This window comes from Manis pentadactyla, chromosome 4 (assembly GCF_030020395.1).
Source record: "Manis pentadactyla isolate mManPen7 chromosome 4, mManPen7.hap1, whole genome shotgun sequence".
Classification (NCBI taxonomy): Eukaryota; Metazoa; Chordata; class Mammalia; order Pholidota; family Manidae; genus Manis; species Manis pentadactyla.
In genome coordinates, this window is record NC_080022.1 from 144,026,498 (window position 1) to 144,039,249 (window position 12,752).

Sequence of the window (12,752 nt, forward strand, 5' to 3'; positions counted from 1 at the left end):
AACTCAGGCCCAAGTTCTGTCACCATGACTCTCCACCAACTCAGATCTGCCTACTTTTCCCACCCGCTCCCCATGACCACCACGTGGTTCAGTGTCCATATCATCCGTCCCCCAGATGATGCTCTGGCTGCCTCACTGGTCGCTCCGCTCATGCTGGCCTCCTACTTTCCATCCTTCGCCTACACTGCAGTCATTTTTCTCAAACTAAATCAACCCTACTGCCCCCACCACCCCTGGGGCCTCTGACTCAAGGCCAGTCGCCCTGGGCCCACCTCTGGCCACTTCTCTCTTGTTTTCTACTTCCCCTTTGCACTGAACAGCTTGCAGCTAACTGAATGGGCCAAGCCCATTTTCCCTACAAGCCCCAATTACACATGCTAGTCCCTCGGCCTGGAAGAGTCGTCCTACTATCCACTTAGGACTCAAACCCTCGCATCACTTTCTCTGGGAATTTTCTCCTGATACCCAAAGTCTGAGCATCTCCCACCCCCGCTCTTATCTCTCTGCCACCTGTGGATCTCTGTATAATTGGCCATATTCCCAACTGACTGTGAGCTCCTTGAGGGATGCCTTGGAGTACAGGACCCAAAATGGGTTCTCCATGGACTGATTGAGTGAATGGACAAATGGATAGAGAAAGGAAGGAATGAGTGACATTTGACAGGAATCGGGAGACTGAACGGAGGTGGAGAGAAGAGGCATTAGCCCAGTCAAGGCAATCAAGCAGGTGACCGAGGAGCACAGAGAAGCGGGTAGAGGATTCCATGGAACAGGGCAGCACCTCGCTCCTGGCCTGCTCTCCACCCGTCCAAAGCCCCGGGATCTGGGCCTGGAGCCAGCTACACCTGTTCTGGGGCAACCCCCAGAACTCCCCTCTGGGGATGTCAGATCCAGGTCCCTGAGCCAGGCCCTGCTCAGGGAGACCCCTCCCATTCTTTCTGTAACTCTTTGCCTCTGCTCTGCCAAGCCTTGTGCCCCTCACTCTGGGCTGACTGGGAGGGTAATTAGGAACAGCCATCCCCCCCAAGCCATTAGCACTCAGTGCCGCTTAATTAAGGTAATTAATGTAAAATTATCACCTAATGAGAGGTGGCACCAGCTGTGGCTCACCGGGTGGAAGGCACCAGCTGCAGGTGTGGGGAAGGTGATGGGAGGGGGCAGATGGCAGGCTGGGTGACCCCCTGCCGGCATGGGCTGACTCCACCTGCCCCCCAAGCCTGCCACACCCACTGAAGCCCACTGGTCCAGGCTGGGCTTGGTCCTGGTACTCTCCACATGGGCAAGATACGGCTATGTCTGCCCCGGCCCTGGCCCGGGCACAAGCCCCCCTGGATGCCCACCCCTCACATAAGCCCTATGTCTGTTGTCTGCTGTCGTCAGAATGCAGAAACTGTTACCAGGCAACCTTGAGACAAGACCTGCCACAGCCTTGGATTGCTGTCAGGAAATGTGGCAGGCAGAAGCTGGCTCCACCCTCCACCTCACCACCATGGGGCAGAGTCCCTTGGGGACCCTGGCAGCCCTGATGGCCTGGCATAGAGTCTGAGGCCATGGCAGGGAGGGCCAGGGGGAAGGGCCAGAGTCAGCCGGAGCTGAAGCAGGATTTAAGGTTCTTCTTCCAGAACTGGTTCTGGCAACTTCTATTCCTTTCTAAGCCTCCTGGCCACACCACACAGGCTCTTGGGGACCTGAAGACCAATACACAATGGAGAGTTGGAAAAACTGCAGCCAGCAAGAAAAGGGAATTGCCCAAGGTTACTCAGTTAATCATTAACTGATGTTTATTGATAAATGGATTTGTTCTGCAAATATAAATTGAGCAATTACTTTGTGCCAGACTCTATGCTGGGCGCTGGAGAAACAGATCTTCAAAGTTAGTGGGGGAGCTAGAAATCATAAACAGTGACCACAGAGTACTCAGTGCTATTGGGGATGGGGGTAGGAAGCACAGGGGACTGTGGGGATTCCAGGATGGGGTGCACTCCAGCAGCCTGATGGGCTTAGAGAAGGCTTCCTGGGGGTGGTGATACCTGCTCTGAGGCCTGAAGGATGAGAGGCCAGCAGGGTCCTGGGCTGGGAAGCAGCAGGTATGGCTGACTAGTCCTTGAAGGCTGCCCAGGCAGTTCTGGACAGGAGACTTCGTTGCATAGAAGCAAGAGGGGCACTTAAAGGCTTAAACTGGATTATACTCCTGCCAGATGCTAGGCCTCAGAGCAGTGCTCTCCTGCCCAGGGCTGGCAGTTGAGCCATGCCATACTGGGCATTGGTGGTGGGATGCATGAGGCTGCTAGAAGGCCTAGAAGGCTGCTCACTATTCCTTCAGGCTTGGGGAAAGGCTTGTGGCTTCTCTCCGTCATGCATAAGGCCCCCCTCTGTGAATTCACAGGGCTGGCTCAGGCTGGGTAGAAGGGATGGAATTTGGGCAAGGGGGGTGAGAGAAACCATGGGAGGACAGAAGCCTCTTAAGGACCCACAAATCACACCTCTGTGCAGGTCAGCCTGACACGGTGCTGAACTCCTGTCATGTGACCACAGCCCTGGCTAAAGTCTGGGATCCTGAGCAAGACCCTTTCAATTCCCTTTTCTTCAGGAATGGCTTTTGGGGCTCCAGAATCCCTAACAGCCCACTCTCCACTGCTTGGACCAGAGCCCTAGATATCCCTTGCCCCCTTCAGGGTGCTGCTATTTGTGCCCTTGGAGGCTGAGGGCCCTATGGAAGCAAGCCAGGTCAGGCCCTGCATGATCAGAGGAGCCTTGCCTGTTTCAGCTGAGGACCAGGCACTGGGCAAGGCTCGTTCTTCAGAGACCCAGAGAAATCCTTCCAGATGGTGGGCACAAGCCCCATGGCACATGTGGGTCCCATCCCCCCTCCAGGCAGCCAGTCTGCCCTGAGGGCTCCAGGCCTTTCTGGGCCAGGAAAGTGCCTCTCATTGCACTAGGCATTCCAAGAGCCTGCCCACTGCCAGCCTCCACCTTGGCTTGGCTGATCAGTGTACCATCTGGAGCCTGGGCACAGCAGCCCACAGACCCTGCCCTGGTTCCCCAGGCGGCCCCATTGGAACTCAGCTCTCCCATGCCAGGTTACCAGAACACGCTGCCCTTCTAGGCAAGATCAGCACCAGGCCTGACATGGACACTAGGAATAGGGTGGTGGGTCAGTGGGATGAGATTTCTGGGTAACCTCCTCTTTCCTTGCTCCTATAAGGCCCTTCTGAGAGGTGTCACAGGAGTGTGGGCAGATCTAGCCCCATGGACCTAGGTCCCTCTCCCCATCCCTAAAGCCAACCCTACTCCATAAGGGTTTGTGGATGAGTATTGGTTCAGACTAGAGCACAGAGACTGTCACATAGGACGAGGGTCCCAGTCCTGGCTCTGCAGCCCATCTCTCAATGACTGGGCTGAGATCCTGGCTTTCTCTGGGCCCGTTTCTCTTTCTGGAAAGGAGATTGAACCAGATGATGCAGAAGGCCCCTCCCAGTTAGTCCCTCTGAGTGTGACTCCTTTTCTGGGTTCAGGAAGCTCCCTCATAGGCCACGCTGGGCTGTGACACCTCAGGCACTTGACCCTGCTTCCTGCTTCCAGCAGCTGCAGAACCTGGGCCGGGGAGAGGGCAGCTTCCAGGCACAGTACCTACCAGGCAGAGCCCTGGCAGACCTGAGGGTGAGGTGGGTCCACAGCCAGCTGTCATCATGGCAAATGCCAGGGTTTTACCAGGGTGGGGCCCAGGTAGCCCCAAGAAAGGGAAAGAAGGCTGCTAATGCTGCACCCACTCTGGGCTGAGTCCCTTACAGGCGGGATCTAACTTGATCCTTACAACCCCACTAGGTGGGTACAATTATCCCATTTCACAGACAAAAATAGGGTTTGGATACCTCATGTGACTTGCCCAAGCACCTTTCAGCTAGTCAGTGATGGAGCCATGATTTGATCCCAGGACTCAAGAGCCCCTGCTCTTCCCCTGGCCCAGCAGTTAGACCCGGGCATAGCAAATCCAAAGCAGGAGTTCAGTGGGGGACTGTTGGGGATTCCACCCCATCCCCTTTTCTTGGCCCAGCCCCACCTGCTCCTGTGGGACAGCCACCTGGGGTTCTCCCAGCCTGGAGAGGGACCTGGGATGCTATGCATGAGGACAAAGCTCTGGACCAGGAATCAGGAGTCCTGAATCCTCTCCACCTGCCATCCAGGAAGGAGTTAGCCTCCTCAAAACAGCTCTATTTCCTTCCTTGAAATGACCCCCATGGCTGCTGGAAGCTGTGCAGTGTTAGACAGCCCAGGGTCCTATGGGAATTGTTCTCAGTTCCCTCTGCTTCTCTCTCTCCCCTGTCTGGCCTCCGGCTCCCCTCTTGTCACTGGCCAGGGGTGTGGGAAGACAGACCTTGTGAGCAGAGCTGACATTTCAATCTGTCTCCCAAGCTCTTCAGATGCTTGCAAATTGCATCAAGACTTCATCAGTCCCCTTGTCCAACATTCAGTTCTGTCTGGCCCCTGGCTGGCCCCTGTCAGGCCTGGCCCTCAAACAAGTGACAAATTACATTCCAGCCACTTTGGCCGACCTGTAAGTAGGTGCTTGAAAGCCAAAAGACCAGAGCTGCATAGACGGCCACTGCTGAGAATAGGGTGCCTTCTGGGTGGGAACCCCAGGCAACCCAGGCCCACTCCATCCCTTGCTTTCATGGCAACCCTCACCGTCAGGCTGTGCTGGAAACCACACTAGCTTGGGGGTCCATGCCTTCCCCAGATCAGAGGGGCCAGAGGCCTCAGCTCCTAGTTTTTCCAGCTTTACACGCTTCTGGGGGTAAAGATGGCTGGTGGCAACATAAATCTCAACATCCTGGAAAAAGCCAGGTCAGGCCAAGAATCACCTCACTGTTAAACTGACAGGCATGGGCCTGGGAATCAAGAAGTCTAGACATCGGTCTGCAGGTGACACCCGCGTGAGGTTGGCAGGAAAGGAGTTGCCTCTGCCTCCAGCAAGGCAAGACTCTGCTTTTTAACTTCTGTGTGAGCTTTTGCAAGTTCCTTAGCCTCTCTGAGCCTCTGTTCACTTATGGGGAGTTTACCACCTACTTTATAGAATTATGGTGAAAATGAAATAAAAATCTGTAAATAGTACAAGGCTTGACACACTGAAGGTGCTCTGTGAATGGTGATTGTTATTGCTCCTGCTGCTGGCAAAGGTCAGAAGGATGTTTATGGGAACTAGGACAAAGGCTAAGTTCATTTCTACTCTGCTTTTGCTTCCTTAGTATCTTCTCAGCAGCATGTCCTCCCTTCCTCCTTCTCCTCCCAGTCCCGCCCCCATAAGGCGCTCTCCGACCCACCTGCTCCATGTGCTCTCCCTTAGCCTGCAACGCCTCCACTCTCCCCTAGAGGATTCCTGATGCACACATCCAGTGCCACTTAAGGCAGAATTATATGCTGCCTGGCATCTCTCGATAATTACAGATTCCACGTGTATGACTCTTGTTTGCCCAACTCTAGAATCACAGAATCTCCACGTTTGAAGGGACCTCACCCAGCCTTCCGCCTGCCACAGGAATTCCCTGAGGAATGTCCCTGGCAGATGATCAGGCAGCCTCCACCCCAAAATGCCCTGGCAGGAAGCTCCTCATGGAAAGGTGGCACTTCTGCCCCAGCACCCTGCTTTGAGCCTTCTCTTTGGCCCCAAAGACCCACCAGGTCTCTTCTCCCAGGCTGGGAAACCCCAGGGCACATCTGTGCTCAGCACCCACCATCTGAGGGCCCAGTGCCTAGCATAACTATTTCCTTGGACCCAGCTGGCTGGGCTCAGTGTCCTCTGTACTTCTCAGTTCATAGAAATCTGGCATAGAAGGCGCCTCCAGTGTCCCACATATTCACTCTCTCCACGCATCTTTACTGTGAGCAGCCAGTGAAGAGGGCACTATGACCCAAAACATATGTCACCCTAGGCTTTACTAGAGAGATGTGTAGAGGACATGTGGGGAGGGCCCAAAGCAAAAGAACCTACTGGTCTGGCTGGGGAGGCAGAGCATGGTGGTCTTACAGCCTGAAGGAATGACCAGCTTTACAAGGCAAGAAGGGAAACCATGCCATGCAGGGTCCCACATACGCAAATGGCCAGAGGTAGAGGGAGTGAGGCCTGACCTGTGACTGCAGTGCACAAAGGTGAGGCTGGCAGAGCCACAGGAGCCAAATGTGAGCTGGGAAGTTTGGACCTTGTGCTCTGGGAAATCTGAAGTCACCAGTGGGGTTTGGGCAGAAGAGATACATGATCCAATCTGAGACAGCCAGGGCCCAAAGAGAGTTGGGGATGGGAGGGGTGAAGGCTCTTCTCCAGGTAAGAAACACTGGGTGGGGCAATCAGAGCCCAGACAGCAACAAAGGGATAGAAAAGAGGAACCAACTGGAATATCTGGGGGTAAAATTGGGAAGGATTTGGTGACTCCCTGGATGCCACTTGACTAGCCCAGGCAGTTAACCCTTGAAGGCCCTGCATCACAGCAACATAGTAGGGACCTTGGAAACCACGTGGAGGAGTGCTTCTGAATCACCCAGAGGCCTTGTTAAAGTGCAGAGTATTATTTAGTAGCTCTGACGGGGGGTCTGGGGTCTGCCTCTTACAAGCTCCCAAATGCTGCTGTTGCTGGTCCAGGGACCTATACTAGGCCATTTTATAGGATGAGGAAACTGAAGCTCACATAGTCAGCATCCATGTCCAAGGCCATGTGGCTGCAATGAGTTGTGGAACTCTGGGCTGCCCACTCAATGCTCCTTGTACTGTTGCCACTTCCCCTCTGGGTAAGCGTCGGGTGCTGTTCAATCTTTGTTCAACTGAATGGAAGCATGGAGCCCAGAAGATGCTCTAAGGATTGAGGGCCTGAGATTTGGGGGGTGGGGGGTGGAGGGGCCTGTGACAGCCAGATGGAGGATTGGAAAAAGAGTTCCAGGGAAGAGAGACTAGAATGGTGGATGGCACGTGCAGGGGGAGGGTGTAAGGCCAGCACAGAGAACATGAAAGTTCCTGTGGCCAGATTCTCACCTGACCCTGGTTCGCTTGCTCACTGCACATGTGTGGGCAATACGTTATTACTGACTCTATATAAAGAGCTCCACCCAGTGCTCTGGGCCGCACAGCTGCAGGAGAGCAGAGGCTGAAGTGGTGGCAGCACCAAGGACAGAGTCTGAGATGGCTGCATGGGCAGAGAGGCCCAGAGGCCGAGACCAGCTTGCTGCATACAGACTTGCTCTGAGGCAGACAGGATTCTAGTGCTTGACCTGCCACCATGGGAATAAAGTTGGGTATCATTAAAACATGTGTCCTCTAACATCTTTGTGGATTGGGCACACACCTAGCAAAAAACTGCTACTCTCTGAGATGCATGGAACTTCCTATCAGTACTGCTACTGGCCTCCCTTGGAAAGTGCTAATCATGAACTGGGACTGGTTTGAATACAGCTGGGATGACCATTTGGTGGCAGTTGATGTCCTTGGGCTTGAGGACAAGTATTATTATTATAATTTTGTTGTTATAAGGTTCCAGCTTTCTCACACAGGTACCCTGGCAGAAGATTAATTTCTCCTGTAGAAACTAAACCCTTTCACCCCAAGAAAGTTCCATTGTCATTTTTTGGTCTCACCAAATCAAGAATGAAGTTGCCAGGGGCTGAAACCCACTGGCAAAATAACCAGGCTGGGCTGTCAGCAGAAGTCAAGCTGGGCAGGGCCTTGAGGACCACAGCCAGGAGTCTGGACTGGATACCAAGGGCTTTGTGGGCTCAATGGAGAGAGCTTTCAAAGGACTGAAATGAGGAAGCACCAAGATCAGCAATAGGTTGGGGCTATTAGCTGGTTTAGTTCAGAGAATATTGACTAGAGGGAGGAGTGGGCTAAGCCCTGCAGGCAGGAGGCTGGCTGGGAAGCTGCTGCAATGATCTAGGTGAGCAATAACAGTGAAGAGGTGGCAATGGGGATGCAAAGCAGGGAACAGATTTGGGGTCCAATTGACAGGCTGAATGATTGAATGTGGGGTATGAAGATGAGGCAAGACGCCAGTTTCTAACTTAGACATGCGGGTAGATGATAAGGTCATTCCCTGAGATGGGGAGCCAGGGAGGCTCCTGGTTGGCGGAAAAGTATGGCTCAGTATGAGAGTCTTAGGGCAGGTGAAAGGTACCTGTGAGACATCCAACAGGGGACGCCCAGGGGAAGCTGGGCACATGGGTCTGATGCTTAAGTCCTCACATTGCTGGCCAGGCCCTCCGACACCATCTCTTTCAACATACCTACTCCATCCCCCTTTTACAGATAAGAAAACTGAGTCCAGAGAAGTGAAGGGACAGGAAGCAGCCGGTGTAGTTGAAATGCCTTGGAGACAGAGAGATGTGCTTACAAATCCAGTTCTGCTAATAATCTCTGTGTGACCTTGGGTAATTTATGTAATACCCCTGAACTTCAGGTCCCATCCCACAAGGTTACTGGGAAGGTGGAATGAGCTCGTTCTGCACTGAAGGGCCTAGTTCAGGCCTGTGAGGCTCCAGTGCCCAAGGGGTACTGAGGACTGGCCATGCCCAGGGCCTGCAGGAGCCTGAGGGCGGCAGGGCTCAGTCATGGGAAACAGCCTGACTGCTCTGCTGTCTATTCCACTGACAGGTCCACAACATCAGCCTCCGGGACGGGGAGACCATGACTATGGAGGGCCTTGGGGGGCCTGACCCACTGCCTCTGGCCAACCAGTCTTTCCTGCTGAGGGGCCAAGTCATCCGCAGCCCCACCCACCAAGCAGCACTGAGGTTCCAAAGCCTCCCACCACCTGCTGGGCCTGGTACCTTCCATTTCCACTACCAAGGTAGGCCTGGGCAGCTGAGGGAAGCAGCAGCCCAGACTGGCTGCCCTCCTGGGGATCTCTGGTGCTGTCACAGTCCGGGGAGGCAGGGGACCAGTGGGGAGGCTAGTAACATACAGCACAGGCGCCCAGTGATGCTCTGTACAGCTAGAGGTGAGCATTGCACATCTGACACCGCCAGGACCTTCCCTCCACCACCTACCACCCTGCAGAGACCTGGTCTTGAAGAGGGACTGACTGACACAGCATCAGGTAGCCCCAGGTGTGCCCACTGCCACTCACTGACTCATTCAGTAAACTCTCCCTAGGCATCTGCTCTTCGCCAGGCCTGTGCTGTACCCTGGCAATATCAAGAGGAACCAGCCAAGTCCTTGCCCTTTTTAGAATCTCAGGGGGAAGGAGACACTTAAACAGGCAATAACAATAGAAACCTTCTCCCCAGATGCAAGGTGGTCAAGGTCACAGGAGCTTGACAACAACCATGGGGAGACCCTTAGCCACCAACCCGGCCCTTATGAACTGCCTCACCCACCCTGGACCTGGCCCATGTCCCAGTCAGCTCTGAACATCTCTAGAAATAGGGGTGTGGCATGATGTAATACAAAAGTCACAGACTTGGGAGATGAGCAGATCTGTGTCTGACTCTCCTTCCCACTGGCTATTGACCTCTTAAACCCTCCATTCTCTCTGTTGTAAGATGAGACCAAACACCTATTCCATAAAGTCCTGATGAGGTTAAACAAAGTGGTATATGTCAAGTGCTTAGCATGTGCTCTATGAAGGAACTGAAGAGTAGTATTAAAGAGCAGGTGGGATGGGAAAAGGAGGGAAAGGGGCTGGGACTCTGCCTCTCTCCATGCGCATCCCTCCTGGCCCCCCTTTCCCAGGCAAAGTCTTGTTCCATTGCACTGCTGTGCCAGGGCAACCAGTTCAGACTGGGGGGTTCTAGTGGGGGAATAATTGGCATGAACCCTTAGGGATTGCTTTGCATTGTCAGGGACCACTTACACAGCCCGGAGGGGGGGGGGGTGGCATTGCCTGGGGAGGAGATGGGGATGCTTAGAACCCGCCTAAGGAGAACTTGCCTCTTCCCAGCCTCTCCATTCCAAATGGGGCAAGCAGTCTGGTGGTGGACAGGGGCTGGCCAGGGCCTTGGCAGAGGCAAAAAGCCAGCTGAGGCAAGGGTGAGCATCTAGGCAGCCCGGCCAGCCTCCCTAATGGCTCATCAATCCTCCCTAGCAGCAAGCATAATTTCACGCCACAGTAACCTTCTCTCTTGCTGCAAATTCCTTTGCACAAAACCCCGGACCTCCTCTCTGATGGGCCAGACAAAAGTGGATGGAAGATAGTGATTTGGAGGCCTGGCAAAGGGTGCAGACCCCAAGGAGGGACTGGGAGAGCTGGCCCGGTCCTGCCTCCTGCTTAGCTCTCAGAAGCCCTCCCTTTTCAGCCCAGTTTTTGTCAATGATCAGCTCTTTCCTTAATGAGTGTAATTCCCCTAATTATAGGCTGTAATTAGCCCTGATCCCAGAGATGGGAACAGGAGGAGCGTGTGCTCACATGCGCGTCTCCCTGGGCTGGAGAAAGAGGGTGCCAGAAGAGGTGGTGAGGGGCCTAGCACCCATGCCCTTGCCAGAGCTGTCCAAGATAATGCTCCAGGTCACAAAGATGGGTCCCCACTAGGGCCTCATCCACAGAACTAAACTCCAACTCCCCTCCCACAGCCTCAGGCAGGGTGAGGAGGCCAAGGGCCCTGCCAGGCATCCCCCTCCTCCCTCTTGAGCATTCCTGGCACCAAAGTTGGCCCCAGAAACAGACGCCAGGGAGAAAATAGCTCAACAGATTGCAGTGGTACAGGCTGGCTGGGAACAGTCACCATGGCAACAGGAGGAAGCTTGTCCTGGGAAATGGCACTTTACCCACTACAGAATCCGGGGGCTTCATCATCTGCCCCCAGCCTCCCACCCTCACCTCATCCCAGCCGAATTTCCTAATCTGTGAAATTCCTCTTCCCAGAATTGTGATAAGAACTCACCAGAAAGATATAAGCACAGGTGCTGAGCATATCTGGCTCATGCCTAGAACTCCCTGGGTGTCACCCGCATCCCTCCAGTCTGGGAGAGTGCCCCACACCCTTTCCCCATCCCATCTTGGATGGGGGAGTCTCTCCTGAGATCACTGTGAGTGGCCATCCTAACAACCACCCAGGGCAGCCTCATGTATTACACTTTGACTCCTGAACCAGGTTTCTTCTTTACCTGGGGAAGCAGGTGAGCTTTAAGAGCCAGGAGCTTCAAGTGCCCACTCTACCTCTTACTGGTTGTGTGGTGAGGGCAAGTCCCTCAGTCTCTCTGAACCTTAGTTTTCCTCATCTGAAAATAACTTTATAACCCCTATCTTGCCTGCCTTCCTCCCAAGCATGTTGTAGATGTCAAGTAAGAGGAGTGTGAAGGCATTTTAGAAGCTAGAAGATGCGTGCAGATGTGAGGTGCTTCTAGTGATCAAGATTACAAATAACAGCAGGCTGATGTGTTTGGTATTTGACCTGCTCCAGGCACTACACATGCATACATCCTTCTCACATAACAACATTGGATGCAATACTCTAAATGGGCAGGTAAACAAGGAAACTGAGGCACAGAGAAGATAGATAACTTACCCAAGGTGGCACAGTAAATAGAGAAGTCTGTATTCAAACCCAAGCAGTCTGATCCCAGAGCCCACCTGCTAAGCACTGTCTTGTACTGCCTGCCAACCACAAGTAACCAACTGCTCATTGGCTATTAAGAATCCCATGAGAGAGGGAAGAGCAGGAATCATTCCCCCTCTCTTTCACTGCCCTGATAACTTAAGGCCAGGACAGGTGAAAAGCACAAAACTTGTTTCTGGACCCTGGTCTGCCCAGAGACAGCCCCTTTTTCTATGCACACAAGGGCACACAGAGGCTAGTAGAGTCCCTGCCTGGACCTCTTTTCCCACCCACGTAGTGACATCAGCGAACCCCTCAACCCCAAGACCCAGGATGGTTTCTCAGTCTAGACAGTCCCTGTCCCTCCCACCACCCCCAAGGGTTTTCAGACTCTGCAGTCCAAGCTTCTCTCCTCCATCTCTCCAGGCCTTTTTCCCCACCTCTCAGATCCATACCCTGAGCCCCATTTTCAGCTACCACCTCAGTTGGTCTGGGTTTAGGATTTTCCAGGTTGTTTTGTAGGATTTGCTGCCACCATTTGGTCATATTTGGTATGACAACTCCAGAAGTTAACCAAGTTTTCCAGTTGGCTCTCCTCTAGCTTCTACCCTGCCTCCCCACCCTCACCTCATCCTATTTTTTAAAGTCCACAGCCCTTCTCATAAAGTTTTTTCATGGCACTTTTCGATGAATACTGGGAAAGCTTTTACTGTCTGACTTCAGTCTTTCCTGCTATAATTCATATTTGTTCCATATAGGAAAGATAATATCAATACTTTACATCAGTATATGGTTTTCACTATTTCAAGTGCTGTCACATCTACAAGTGTACATTTCTTGAAGATGCACTATCATCTGGGTTCCAGGGATACCAAGCTGAATAATATACTATCCCATTTATTATCACAATAGCCTTGTAGGTGGGCTGGCATTTTGAACTCATTTAACAGATGAGGAAACTGGGACATAGGAAGGCTAAATAACCTGCCTAAATAGTGAGAAAGCTTGGATCAGAACCCAAGTTTGTTAACTTCCAGCTCTGTGCTTACTCCACTAACAAGCCTAGGCCGATGGAAATATTACTGGCACCTTCTGGGGTGGGGATCAGAGTCTTTTCTGGAATTCCTGATGCTTCCTCTGGCCCCAAGTGATACCCCCAGGCAGGTTGGGGCAAGCCACTTTTGCCCTGGCTATGACTCAGCCCCCTCAGTACACACATGCACATACAAACACACACA

At 53.1% G+C, this 12,752-nt stretch overlaps 1 protein-coding gene across 2 annotated transcripts in view; it reads left to right on the top strand.

Annotated features, from left to right (window-relative positions):
* SEZ6 (seizure related 6 homolog) overlaps positions 1 to 12,752 on the top strand; it is a 43,263-nt gene that overhangs the window by 22,073 nt on the left and 8,438 nt on the right. For both annotated transcript variants that reach the window (XM_036889838.2, XM_036889839.2), the window contains exon 4: positions 8,633 to 8,828. In XM_036889838.2, coding sequence (XP_036745733.2) covers positions 8,633 to 8,828 — 196 coding nt within the window. The remainder of the gene's footprint in view (positions 1 to 8,632; positions 8,829 to 12,752) is intronic.